This window comes from Gadus morhua, chromosome 4, assembly GCF_902167405.1.
Source record: "Gadus morhua chromosome 4, gadMor3.0, whole genome shotgun sequence".
In the NCBI taxonomy this organism is placed as follows: domain Eukaryota; kingdom Metazoa; phylum Chordata; class Actinopteri; order Gadiformes; family Gadidae; genus Gadus; species Gadus morhua.
In genome coordinates this window covers 3,248,886-3,263,139 of record NC_044051.1, presented here as the reverse complement: position 1 = coordinate 3,263,139, position 14,254 = coordinate 3,248,886, and the positions used below count along the sequence as shown (strand labels likewise).

At 48.6% G+C, this 14,254-nt stretch overlaps 1 protein-coding gene across 1 annotated transcript; it reads right to left on the bottom strand.

The window, feature by feature from the left end:
* Positions 1–44: 44 nt before the first annotated feature.
* Positions 45–13,661, bottom strand: lemd3 (LEM domain containing 3). Its single transcript, XM_030353317.1, has 13 exons — positions 12,126–13,661; positions 9,474–9,511; positions 9,231–9,300; positions 8,736–8,812; positions 8,086–8,165; positions 6,729–6,874; positions 6,101–6,202; positions 5,660–5,762; positions 4,945–5,123; positions 3,899–3,980; positions 3,277–3,382; positions 3,065–3,143; positions 45–2,716 (listed from the first exon to the last, which is right to left on the bottom strand). The coding sequence occupies exons 1-13, from the start codon at positions 13,615–13,617 to the stop codon at positions 2,511–2,513; spliced, it is 2,760 nt and encodes a 919-aa protein (XP_030209177.1). The 5' UTR covers positions 13,618–13,661; the 3' UTR covers positions 45–2,510.
* Between the last annotated feature and the right edge of the window lie 593 nt (positions 13,662–14,254).

Sequence of the window (14,254 nt, the reverse complement as noted above, 5' to 3'; positions counted from 1 at the left end):
ATGCAATTTAAATTACTTTTATAAAGCGAGCAGACAGGACGCAATTAAAAACCCCTAATAAACCTTTAATTTGAGCCATTTTTACAATACAAGTGACAAATTACATTAAAACATTGTACTCATTTTCAATGCCTATTATTGTACACTGCCCTGGCCGCACAGGCTTGCAGGTTAGGGATAATGGTAATTTGAAACAATACGATGGAAATTAAGCTGCATATAATATTACATATATTTATATATCAATGTACAGTGTTTACATAAAATACATCCGATGAATGACTTGATGAAGAATGTAGCTTCGAGCACAGCCCTGGAGAAGTGCCCCCCCCCCCCCCCCCCACAAAAAAAAAAAGTACATTACATCTCTATGGTTATGAAATACAAAAGTAAGCTGCAGGTGGACCAACGATAGGCAGGAGATGTACAAAAATATAAAGATCACCATGACGCACTCAAGTACAGCAAAACAACCGACTCAATTCTTAATGTTCACTTTATTTGCTTCTCGTACAAATCGCGACAGTCGTCTTAAAGTTTGATAAGTCTCGGCCCAAAACGAGATTTGAATCCCCCCCCCCCCCCCCGCCGATATGAAACACTGAATTACACCCCTGCCCGCCCCCGGTCGTTTAAAATCCCACACATCCACTTTTTATAAAAACGAAAGAGCAAAGCCGACATCATATCCAAATTGAGGATGCAGAATTGAATAGTGTCCATGTAACCCAAACATCCTGATCGTTCACAACGATTGTGTCAAAGTGACGTCACCTCATTGAACCGAGAGTCCGAGACCACTCTCCTGGGATGCACTGCCAGACATTTTTAATAAGCACAAGGTTAAGGCACAGTTAGGTTGTCTGCTGCGAGTCCTTTTGCAGCCGTCTTCGTGACGTTTTACATGTGCATCGTTTGTACATCGTTTTTTGTTTTGTTTATTATCACTGCAAATACTGAGTCCCACTTTTTAAATTACACTGCATCCAAAGCACAACACAAATCGAATGGTGCCCCCTTTGATCTGAGTGAGTCTGAGTACACTTGAAAGAAAAGAAGATTCGTTCATCAGCTCAGTACATACTTCCTAAAAAGGTAGCTGAAAGGTAACTCCTAAAGGTCTTCTCCATTATTCAATTTAAAAACCTGTTGGTTGTGTCCTTGCTTTCATTCAACCAATCAGAAAGGGAGAGGGGATGTCATAAGCCCTAGTTCTCGAAAAACATTTGAAATATAAAACTAATGGCAATGTCAATTTCGAAACAAAAACGTGACTATTTTTGTTTTGTTCGGTTTAAAGTGGGAATGGCATCGAGGGCACGCGCACGTCTGCTAGCTCCACGTGCACGCTCTCATGTAAAACACTGTGCACGCCTTCGTGGAAACCATCGCGTACAATATCGGTATGACCCTCGCGCTAGACCTCGGAACTATGCTGAATGAAAAGGAGGGAGAATCCGCTGAATCAAGTGGATTTTTGGATGCTTGGAAATCATAAAAACTATTTGTAACGCTTCCACCAAAGTGTCTGCTGAGAGGAGACGGAAATAGACTAGATGAGTAAAAGGAAAATAACTTGGAACGTATATACACACACACTACAAAAATATGTCAAAATACACTTTTAGGGGGAATGGAGGGTGATGAAGGCTGATAAACGGGGGGAATGTCCACATATGGTATGGAATACATTTTTTTTTTAAGAAAGCAAGCCTGAAGTATGGTCGGTGCTAATAACTATTTTTGTCTTTGCCAAAGGGTTCGGGTATCAAAGCAGCTTTCAGTAGCCCGTTTGCCTCTGGATACAGATGCAGTCGGTTCTGAATATCGGGGCAGCAAGGAAGAGCTATTAAACAATAACAAACAAACCGCTTCAACACAGACAAAGTCCAACAGACAAAGCTACCATCGCCCCCACCATGCATGTGTTATGTACATCAGCCCGGCCCCTCCCTTTCCCTCGCTCGAGCGATAGAAAACTAGAGAAATCCAACGAAGAAAACCATAAAAAAAAAAAAAATACATAAAATAAAAAAAATATGTTAATAGCGCCCACTATACCGTCGACAACAGCCAATCAGCGGCTTCCTCATGCAGAGCCAGGCCGCCGCCCCCTTCCGTCGAGACACACTGGTCGATTTTACAGTTGGGAGTTCGACGGCTTCAAAAAAATGCTGCTTTATCGACAAAAAAACAACGAACAACCACACACAAAAAAAACAACCTCCCCCTCGGAAAGTCGATAAAAGAGCGCTCCCACAAAAATGGACAGTATGCCTCCCCTCGTCCCCCGTCCCCCAAAACACCATGACACCCATCTTTTAAACCTCTGCAGCTTTAATAGGGAGGAGTGAAGGAAGGACGTGAGGGGTGTCACATCGTGAGCCCTTTGGGTGGAGGTGGGAGGGAGAAGGGAGGGTAGGGAGGGAGGGAGAGGAGGGGGGAGGCGGTGAATAGGGGGAGGAGGGAGGGAGGGAGGGAGGGGGGGGGCGTAAGGTTCTAATGTTACATCAGGGGGACAGCGTTCTCTCCCTCTCCCTCCCCCTCTCCTGCTCCTCGGGGGAGATGAGGGAGGAGGTGGAGGCGCGGCTGTGGTGGCGCGGCGAGGCGCCGGCGGGGCCTCCGGAGGGCCGGAGAGGCACCAGGCAGCCCTCCGCTTGAGGGAAGCGCTGGTGGTAGCGGTCCAGGCGCAGGTACTTCACCGTCACCAGCTTCCCTGGTGGCGGGCGGAGGCATGAGCGAGATCGGAGAGCAAAGAAGGGATTATTGGTTTATTTGATCGGTACCATGCATAGTTATGAACATTGTTGTTTAAGAATCACTATGTTAATATGCAAGAATTAGTAAAAAAAAAAAAATAATAATAATTCATCTACAGTCCATATTAACAAAGAGTTCGTCGCCAATTCCGATCACTCTTGAGATCGCCAAAGCGTGACACCACACGGCATTTATGCGGTGCAAATGAGACTCAAAGTGAAACTTTTTTTTTTTTTAAGATAGGTTATGTTTTCCGGAGACAAGTCAAGACAAAGTTCAGGCTGGAAACCAAACTGAAACGTACCGTCGAACCAGGAGCCGTGAAGGGCTTTAAAGGCTTTCCCCGAGTGCTCAGCGGAGAGACACTTAACATAGACGCAGCCCTGGAGGGAGACAAGAGAAAGAAAGAGAATTGGGTTATCGTAGGTGATGCTACAGACGCTAATGGGACTTGGTACTTGCAGGCTTTTTTCGGAGCCTGGGAGTTGGAAGTTGGGAGACCGAACGGGATTGTACCTCGCGGGAATTCTTGTCCACTGCGATGTGGACGATCCCGTCGTTGTCGTTGCACTTCTCCAGGATGGCTTCGTGGATGGCCAGGTGCCAATTCTCCCCCACCTCCCTGAGGGAGAAAGAGACATGGACACGGTTAGCATCGACCCAATCGAAGCATCAGGAGGGGGCAGACCCTTCACCCGAGCCTCGGGTTTGACCGGAACTCAGAAAACAAGTGGAACCGAAAATCACGTCCAGAAGAAACACAGCGTAAAAAGTTTTAACAGATATAATAATGACAAAAATGTATTGGCAAGAGCCAACCACAAAACAGAACATTTCAGGATTTGAAATTTCTGGAATAAATAAATAAATGAAGTTACATTTCTGCATTTGTAGTCTGAATCTGCATCTGTGTATGAAGATGCAGACATGATGTGTTGACATACTAAATCTAGAGAGACCACTACATCCACTACAAGTGAATGAAGATGCAGAAATACTAAATCTAGAGAGACTGCAAAATCCACTACAAGTGAATGAAGATTCAGACATACTAAATCTCTAGAGACTGCAACATCCTCGATCAGTGTATGAAGATACAGACATGACGTGTTGACCGTTAAATCTAGAGACGACTCACATGACGGGGTCGAACATGCTCCTGATCTTCAGGCAGGGTGTGAGGCTGTTGGGAGGAGAGTTCCTTCTGTCCAGCGGGAACGCTGACAGCGGGAAGAGGAGAACACCACATTTACAACCACGTTGTGAATAGACAAATTGAAAAGCGAACAGGAGGCAACATTTAGAGGTTCCACCAACTGACGAGTACTGAAACACAAGAAAGTAAGCCAATGTTGACTCGTCTACTTACGGATCAGTGTATATGGGCAGAGAAGCGAATTGCAGGGATAATGATCGTTTACATTTCGGCCAGCAGGTCGCATTGTTTACCCGTGGATTGACAGATGGCTGCTAGTTATTTCACACATTTTGTCCTAATTATTTTAAAGAAATACTTCCCTCCCTTGAATTACAGCATAGCGCTAAACGGAATATAGTGATTTCCTTGTCCAGTCGTTAGTCTCACAACTGGGAGTGTTTGAAGCCCTTCTCCTAATCTCCCGGTCCGGCCCAATGTGATCCGACCGGGCTACACGGACGGACGGAGCCGTGAGACCGACGGCAAATGTCAAAAACCTTCTCCTATTCCCATCACCCTCAGCCTACCCAGTGAGCCGAAGGGGACCAATGGGACGGCGGGAACGCCTTAAGGCCAAGGTATACTACTCCGACTCCGTAGGCCGACTCCGTAGCTACGGAGAGCCCTCGAGCCATCAAAGTCCTCCGTCGGGATGACGGACACGCGATGCGATTCGCTGCCCGATCGATCCTATACGATGACTACCAACCATGTAATTAGCGCTGCAAACAAACTTCCAAAGCTTTTCAAATCTTATTTGGCGTTTTATTGTTCCTTCATGTGCAAGGTAAAAACAAGGTACAAAGTCAATATTCTGGTGATTCTGGAAATTATGTTGTTAAGAGGACCAATCACAGCCATTGCCGTCGACGGACAGTTAAAAAATATTGGATGCGCACGTAGAGCTACGGAGAGGGTGTCCGACGACGGAGAGGGTTTTCTACGTACAGCGCTTTACGGAGTAGTATGAAGCGGCCTTTAGTCACCTTTACCCTGCCAGACCTTGGAGGGGATCTGGGACAGCCGGTCGCAACCCAGCGCGGGCTGGAGCCAGCGCCACACCGTGAAGTTAGCTCCGTTGATCAGCTGGGGCTCCTCGCGGATCCTCGACTCGTTGGCCTTCAGGAACTTCACCGCTCGGTCCCACACCTTCTTCATCTTCTCCCTGTAGAGGCAGGACGGGAACAGCGAGGGGAAACGCGTTGAGCGGTCATTGTTCGTCAGTGGGAGGGGAAGAGAGAAGGTTTTCTTTTCTTGAGGTAAAACACAACGTCAGAAGTAAAACCTCCACCTTGAACTGCATTGCTACGGTTCTTCGCTTGGCACAGGTTCACCAACTATTCAATCATGTAACTGCTAATCACACTCGCACCTGGTGGTATGTGACCTTTAAAAAGGCTGCTAGCCAAAACATCCATCCTAGCAGAATAATCGTTCCAACTGTTTTAGTGTAATCCTCAACATGAACCCTTAATATTCCCTGGGGAGTTTACACCCTAGGGAGGAGTTCCAGGCACGTCCAGCGGGGAGGAGACCGCGGGGAAGACCCAGGACTGGGAGTAGAGATTATGTCTCAACAATGGCCCGGGAACGCCAGGGAAAGGGGTAGTCTGGAGCCCCCTGCTAGAGCCGCTGCCCCCGCGACCCGACCACGGATAAACGGTTTGAAGATGCACGTTCAGGCGAGGAGATGCTTCTTACCGATCTGGCGGCTGGACCAGGGAGTCGCGCACGTGGGGGATGGGGAGGTAGGGCTGCAGGTCCTTGTTGTCTTGGCACGCCTCGTTGTGGCTCTGCAGCACGTCTGAGCAAGGGAACACAGCCACAAAGAAAGCTAGGATGAGTTGCTACACAATGCTAAAGATAGCTAGGATAATATGCTACACAATGCTAACAATAGCTAGGATAATATGCTACACAATGCTAAAGATAGCTAGGATAAGATGCTACGCAATGCTAAAGACAGCTAGGATAAGATGCTACACAATGCTAAAGATAGCTAGGATAAGATGCTACACAATGCTAAGTACTATTTTGTGAGTGCCAGATGTTAGCCTCTCTTTGACGAAGAGGAAGTCACATCGTCGGTGTTGGGGGGCACAACGCAACCGGACGGGTGATAATAAGAGACGAGGGCCGTACCGATGATTCTCGCCACCATGTCGTACATCTGCCGGCTCTGGTCCTCCTCTCTTCGCCAGCGGTACTTCATGTAGTAGATCAGGCCCAGCACCAAGGCGATCACTGGACCGTGAGAAAGGAGAGGGTGACGTTTACATTAAGGGGCATTTAGAGGACGCTTTTATCCGAAGCGACATAGGCAAGGCAAGGCAACTTCACTTTATGTAGCCTTTTTCATACACGAAAAAGTCAAAGTGCTTCACGTAGAAACATCGTATTACAATAAAAGAAAATAAAGGTAAAGTTAGAGCAATGAAATAAATCTGCGAGAAAATAAGAAGGCAAAAAGAAATAAAAATCATTTTGAAAGTATTTTAAGATTTAGCGCACGTTCCCACACCGCCGGCGGTGTGAACCACACGGACAGCCAGCGCGTGAGGAGCACACAGGGTGAGGCGCCTCGCCCAGGGACACCTCGACACTCGGCTAGGAGGAGCCGGGGAATCGAACCGGCGACCTCCCGAGCTGAACCAACCCCGGCAAGAAACCGAGACGGACGGGGCACTGTAAAAACGTCTTGACAGACACACTCAAAACCCCGCCGAGTTCAGTTCAGTTCAGTTCAGTTCGGGGGTGGGGGGGTCCTGACCTGCGATGATGAGCAGCACCCGGTTGATGACGGTGAAGAAGGCTCGGCGGAAGCGACACAGGAAGGACATCTTGGGGTGGGTGGACTCCAGCCTGAGGACTTGCCCCACCTCCGTCACGGGCTCCTCGGGGTCCTCTCCCAACAGTCTGGGGGGGGGGGGGGGGGGGGGACATGAAGTCAGTCGGTCAGTCAGTGGGTAGGTATCCCGGTTCAGGTATCAACAGACAGTACGGTACAGTTGACAAAAATGGAAAAACAGTGAAAGTAGGGCTGAACGATTTGGGGAAATAATCGAATTGCGATTATTTTGACCAATATTGCAATTGCGATTTTATGTGAGATTTTTTATAATTTATTAAGTTCCTTATGTTGTGTATTATTCACAAAAAAATAAATAAATCATTCTTTAGGATGACCAACACAACATTGGAAGCATTCAACATAAAAACTGCTCTTTCCGTTAGCCCAGGCCGATGTGTTGATTAATTTATATTATAAACTTCTTTATTTAACTATTGAATTGTAAAATAAAAATAAATGAATCGTAACTGATTTCCCGTCAGTAACCAATCACTTTTTAATATTTTTAAATAGTCGCAGCCTTGGCGATTTGAATACCGTGTTCTATAACATCGCGATTTCGATTGGAATTCGATTATTTTGCTCAGCCCTAAGTGAAAGTCAACCAAGTTTCAAAAAAGTCCCTAAAAAAATAAAGTCCATAAAAGTCAAGAGTTAAGTGAGCAATATTGCACATTATTTAAATTAGGTAGACAAAAATAAACATAATGCAATAGCACAGCCGGGACGCGAATACCCACGTATAGCCGGGACCCCCCCCCCCCCCCACGCGCCCCAGTTAGAGTCACGAGATGGTTACAGGGGGTTCCCCCATCTCCTCGAGTAAAACACGAGGAGATGGGGAAACTTGCAAAGCTGGGGTGCTACCGACCGCAGCAGATATTGCCTTTGAGTAACACATGGAAACGTACAGCTTTCTACCGGCGCCCTCCTACTTGGAGACGGTCATTTTAAATTGGTAGACGCCATAGAAAGTGTGGTTGACAGATCGGCCACACACACACACACACACACACACACACACACACACACACACACACACTTAAGAGAACCTTTCTAAGGTTCATTCCATGGGAGCATTGTAAAGACGTTATACTAGTTTAAACGGGTTCTCCATAGTAACTAAATTCTCTAATTGTCGAGCAGGCATGTTCAAAGCATACCCATTAGTTAACACAACAACCTTGCAGAAGCCGAACAAAAACCTGCAAGTGCAAAGCTGATGCAGCACATAAATACGATAGAACGTAGCATTTCGGAAACGTAATCCACTTGCCTTATGCCAACATCGTCTCCGGCACTCAGGATCCACTTCAGGGAAGTATAGATATGGTCCTTGAAGTCTTGGTTCTGACCCTAAGAGGGAGGGAGAGAACAGAGGAATGGTTGTGACCTGGGGTTGTGCTGGTAGGATGACAGTGTGTGGTGAAAGGCGCCCTGGTGTGTAGCATTTAATGTAGATCGTCTTGGCGATATGAGAACATGACATGACTTAGCTCCGGTCAAAAGCGCTAACGCAACAACAGAATACTTATGTTTTCAGAGCCTGGAACTCTACACGTTGAGCCAGTTAGCGAGTCAAAATCTTGCTACAATCAACTTAGTATTTCATTTAGATTATTTGCCATTTTCTAAACTATTACTAATGGCTTACAGCAAGTAAATAAAAAAATATATATGTATGTACATATATAAAATGAATATACCGGTTTTGCTTCATGTTTTGTTTGTGAAAATCAATCAAACCAGGATGGCCAAGGCAGTCTGAGCTCCGACATTCAACACTCTCTTAAAGAACAGGGTTTGCAGTAGCTGCCGTGCGTCGAGAACGAGGTTGGCGTTCGACCGCAGCTTCGAGGCTGCCCCCTGCCAAGGGCCTCCAGACAGCAGCCTGCACCCACTACTCCTGCTGCTGCTGCTGCTCACCTCCAAGTAGAGCGCGGTTTCATCCATGGTCAGGCTTCTGTTGGGGTGATGGTCCAGGTCCCCGCAGTCATGTTCGCCTGGGGAGGGAAACGAGATATGAGCAAAGTATACGAGCAAATACTGTAGCACTGCCATAGTACAGGGCCTGAAGTGCAGAACCAACAGACTGAACAAAAGCTTCTTTCCTTGGGCAATCAGGACACTTGACACTCATAAAACTTGAAACAGATTCCTCACTTTCTATATAGTGTAATATGCTTTATATTGATTTATTCTGACATCACTTGTCCTTGTCTTGTTCCAAATGCTTGTCTTATTTCTGTTGTTTTTTTACAATTTTAACTTAAATTGCTTGTTTATTTATTTATTTTGTATGCGTGATGCACCTTCAGTGGGCACTCTCAATTTCAATGACAATAAAGTCTATCTTATGCACCACGGACACAATGGGGGGGGGGGGGGGGGGGGGGGGGGGGGGGGGAGAGACCAGCGTACCGGCGACGCGTGCGAGGTGGACGTGGAGCTCCAGCAGAAGCTTCAGGATGATGTCCTGAGTCCTCGGATCCTGGAAGTTATGTTTATTAGGCAAAATGTCACGGCAACCGGTCAAGCACATCAAATCTGTTGTTATACATGTTGTTCGTGGTGCGTGCGACCGTCCCTTACGACGTTACGGAAATGTGTCTGCGCTTTAATAATAGCGTGGTATGGAGAAATAGAGGGAGGGCATCTACTTACGATGCGGTCAAAATCACTTCCGAAGGGGTGGGGTCTGACTGCGAAGAGAAACAAAAAAAGAAGCAAGTTTACAGCCCTAGATTGTAATCCAGGTATTTATAGGTCACTAGTATGTTTAAAACACCTCAGAGATCCACGAATACAAAAATGTCGATGCCGCAAGAAACCAGTACAAAATATAGAAAATTATAATAAAGAAAGACACTTTCAAAGTAAAAGCCTCGACATGGTTGGACTTGTGTAGAGATAGCTGTCTGGCTCTCAGGCGCTGCGGTCGCGGTCTCATTCTCCCTCCCTCCCTCCCTTTCTCCCCCCACGAGACACAATCATGGACTTGGCCCAAGATTGGCACGGCCCCAGTGGCACGCATGTTCTACTTTTTAAAAAGATACCACCAGCGCCACCACAGCCTCAAGGGGTGGGGGGGGGGGGGGCACTACTGAGAAGGAGGCAGTAGTGTGGAGGGAGGAAGCCAACCCATCCAACCCTACAATTAATCGGGGATTGATTTGTATATTTTGTGGCGCGTCTCTGTGCCACTACGAGGAAGTACTCTGGCAGTCAGGGGGCACAATGGAGTCAAAACGGCCAATGGTGGTGCACTATCTTTCGCTGGGCGGGGTCACAGAAACCCAGCGGCAGTTGGCATAGGTAGAGTCACGAATCACAGCGTCACGGTGTGTTCACTAGTGTGCCGAAAAGCCTCCACATCGCCCGGTAAGCCGTGGGCCTAAGAATGGCAGAAACGGCACACCCATCACAATGGACAGGCTTGTGTCTCCTCCCTTGAGGTAGGCCTGAGCTACCAAGACCTTTCCCTGGGGGAGGTTTGTCGATACACATCCCCAGCGGTCCGAACATCCAGCAGCACGGTTGTTGGATGCTTCACCCTCGGAAACAGGGACGACGTGTGTTGAAATGGAGATCGAAACACCACAATGTCCTCCGGTATCATGTGAATAAACCCACAGGCAAGGAGAAGTTGGTCTGGGATTGTCATTTGCAAATAGGGGTAGTCAAGAAAAAACTAAAAGGAGACACACACCCACACACACACCTTATTGTGGGCAAAGTTTTTTGTATGGGTGAGACATCACCACACACCTACAGACGCCAACTACATGAGATTACCAAAGCAAAAGCGTAAGCAGCCAATCAAGTCGCCGGTATTGCTCGACAGTGTGGTGCAGCCAATTAAAACCCTTCTACTGGTATGATTGGCACGCCTTTAATCGTGTGCTAGAAATAAAACACACGAGCAATGGGTTATTAGATCAAGACATTGAGGTTAATCAACCACAAAAACAATCAGTTGGTTGCAACCAAAAAAGTAGGAGGAATAACCCTTATTTTGTAGGGATCTACATCAATGATCTCCAGAGAAGTGCAGTCAGTTCGTCGGTGTGCAGGTGTAAACCACACTATGTTGGTCACTTGCAATAACGGTCAGAAGAGTAGACTATCAAAATAGTCATTAGTTGCCTTCCAACTCCTGCCCTGTCTGCCAGACAAGAGTTTTCCACTGCCTAACCCCGGAATGCATGCACGAGAAACTGAGTGAACGTGCAATCCCACGTTCAGCCTTTCATTCATGCACATAAATATCCCGGCCATGTCGAAATAGCCCAAAACGTCCGGTGCATGTGCCAGTATGAACCTACCATCGTTATTGTAACGGTGTTGAAATGAAAGTGCAACTGACAACACTATGGCAAAGTAGAACAAGCCAACGTGATCCTACAGAAAAGTAACCCAAGGAGCCAAAAATGTTTGGCCTACACTTTAGAAATCCCCCAGCATTTTGTCATCCATTTAGTTAACTGCCTGACCTTAAAGACTGAGCGTGTGTGTGTGTCCGGTGTGCATGTGCTCTGAGGGCAGCAAAACAATTAGGGTGGTTTAGCTTGTCTATGACCTAGATGTCTGCCACGTGCAGCCATGCAGTCTAACCCCCCACCCCCCCCCCCCTGCCCCCATCCGCCTTTCCATGAGACAGCCCATAACTAGCCAATGACTACACAGAAAAAGAAACATAGGCCTACATAAACAATCAGTCAGATCTGCTCTTTAATATTTCCTAGGGCAGAGGAAACTCTCCCCAGACAGTATGTCGAGAGACAGACGAGTCAGTCTGACACAAATTGCTGTCAGCGGCTGCGAGTGGCAGACAACGGAAATAGGAGATGCGTTTTGATAGGCAGGCCTCTGACAGCATAACAACGTGTTTTTGAATACCAAATGCAATAGTTGATCTAAGGCGAGCACCAGCTGTTCGGCAGGCAGGAAACGTGCACATTTTGTAGTCAGGTGTAGTCACGATTTAGACACCGTGGACAACACATTCTCGCCTGTTTCGCCACATATTTGAGGTCTTTGACATGAGCAGCACACACCCGACTAAAATACAAGTTGTGTGGCGTCTGCAGAGGTGCAGTTAACCTCGACAAAGTGCATGCAGAAAGGAAACTACCGTTTTTGTTTTTTCAATGCAACGTATAGCAGATCCAGACATAACGTCATCTCCCACATCATACCCGGCCTTGATGGCTTATTGGCCTTCTTCCAGTGCAGGAAGAGACTGATAATAAATCCAGATATGGAGACACACCAAGTCTAGGGCCATACATGGTCATTGTATAGCATTGTACTTACTAACGACATCCGCATCGGTGGCCCCGGCACCCCGCATCCTCAGGTACATGAAGCCCAGCAGCAGAAAGAAGAGGCACGCCGCGGTCAGCAGGAACATGGACAGGTAGTGTGCGCTGAAGCCCCCGGAAGACGACACGCCGTCCCGCTTGAACTGCTGGAGCAGCTCGTCCTCCGGTACGGAGTGCTTGTGCTTATTCGGGTCCTGGCCGTAGCCATGGAGCGTGTGGTTGGAGTTGACGGGCCGGTAGGTCCGGGACAGGGTGCTGTAGTTGGAGAACCGCGGTCGCAGGCCGATGCTGAACCGGCTGCCCCCGCCGGGAGAGGAGTTCCCGTCCTCGTAGTTTTTGCTGCTGTAGGTGGAGGGGGAGCCGTCTTTGGTAGGGGCCCCCGCCTGGTCCCCGGCGAGCGACACATAGATAGATCGCCTGGGGAAACTGCGGTTGAGCAGGCCACCAGTCAGGGCAGACTCTCCCGGGCCTCTCGGCTTCCCGTCCTCGTCCCCTCCCTCCCCCCTGTAGCCCAACATGTCTAGACTACTAGCGCCAGGCTTCTCATTTGCTCTGATTGCGCCTCTCGTCTTTTCCTGGAGACTTTCCGACCCCCTGGCATTAGTGTGAGGAGGTGACGCGGCTTTCGGGTGACTCCGTCTGGAGGCCAGACGTCGGTCGCGCTGTCGGTCTAGCGCAGACAGGCCTTCGTCGTCCTCCTCGTCCGAGTCAGAGTAATCCCCGGCGAGCTTACTGGTGTTCAAGTAAGACGTCCGGCTGCCATTTAGAGACCGTGAATCGTTCCCCTCTTCCCCCTCAATATCGTCCTCCTCTCCCGGCTCCTCGTAACCCCTCCCCCCAGTCTCGGTGCGCTGCGACACCCAAGAGCGGCCCGGTATCGCCCGGTCCCCCCACCCCACAGACCCAGTCCTCCTCCTACCATCCACACCCGGAGAAGAGTTGTTACTGTGAGCGACCCCACCGTGGTTCTTCTGGGCCGTGGCGGGTGTCCCGGTGGGCCTGTTCGGCGCTAGCTGCTGGCTGTACCCGGACGAGCCTCGGTCTCTCCCGCTGCCGTGGCCAGGGCCTCCTCGCCTCCTCTGGGGTGTTTCTGCGTCCGACTCGTCGGAGCTGAAGCCCAGCACGAACTTCCCCCCTGCTCCTCCCCCGCCGCTTGCCACCCGCTTGTCGTTCAAAACCGGGCGACCACCACTGGCGCCCCGGGTGTTGCTCAGGTACGTGACGTCATTGTTCGCCGGCCTGGCGGCTCCGGATCCCGCAGCCGCCACCGCTGTGTTGCCGCCGCCGCCGCTACTGTTGTTGTTGATGGCGCCGCTGTTGCGCGTTTTCCCCGGGCGAGAACCTCGATGCTGCTGCTCGTCGCGGAGCTTTTTCAACTTCTTCAGGTACACCGGACGGGTGCTCTCCGTGACTGGCCCAGGGGAGAATCCGAGTCGCTTTAACTCGGAGGAAAGCTCCTCGTCCGTTAACTGCGCGGTCGCCATTTTCCCCCCGAACTCGAAGCTGGCTGCTCTGTGGCGGAAGTGACGTCGCGCTGAAATAGAGGCGGGCGGGCCGGCCGGGGCTGCGTTCAAGAGCCGAGCGAATCCAGACTGTAGGAAAGTTTTTATGAGGCGATCATTGTGCAGAAAATAAATATAGAGAGGTGGGTCACGGTGTACAATACGGTATATGCCTCTATTTCATTATGTCGGATGTACATACTGACCAGTGAATGAAATGAAAACGTGTAATGGCATCAATAGAAGGTGTTGGTTTGCCAAAATCTCTAAATCGAACGTATGAACTATAAGCAACCGTGTGTTCGTAGACCTTTCAGTACCTGGGACGGCCAAGACATATATTTTAAATACGCCTAGTTGTAGTAGCCTTGTATTAGTATAATTAGTAACTATTCTCCCATGACGTGCCTCCTGTGTCATACTGTGCAGTGCAATTGCCGTAGGCCTATGTTTTAAGTGTGTTAAATATTGTAATGGGCTTCATTGAGTTTTAAGTACAAATCAAAATGCATGCTACTGTGCTTTAGAATTGAGTGTCCAGATACTATTGCACATGTGGGCTAAATATAAGAATAAATTAAGTTGATGTCCGTGTCATGTTTTTGTTTTTGTGTTGTTG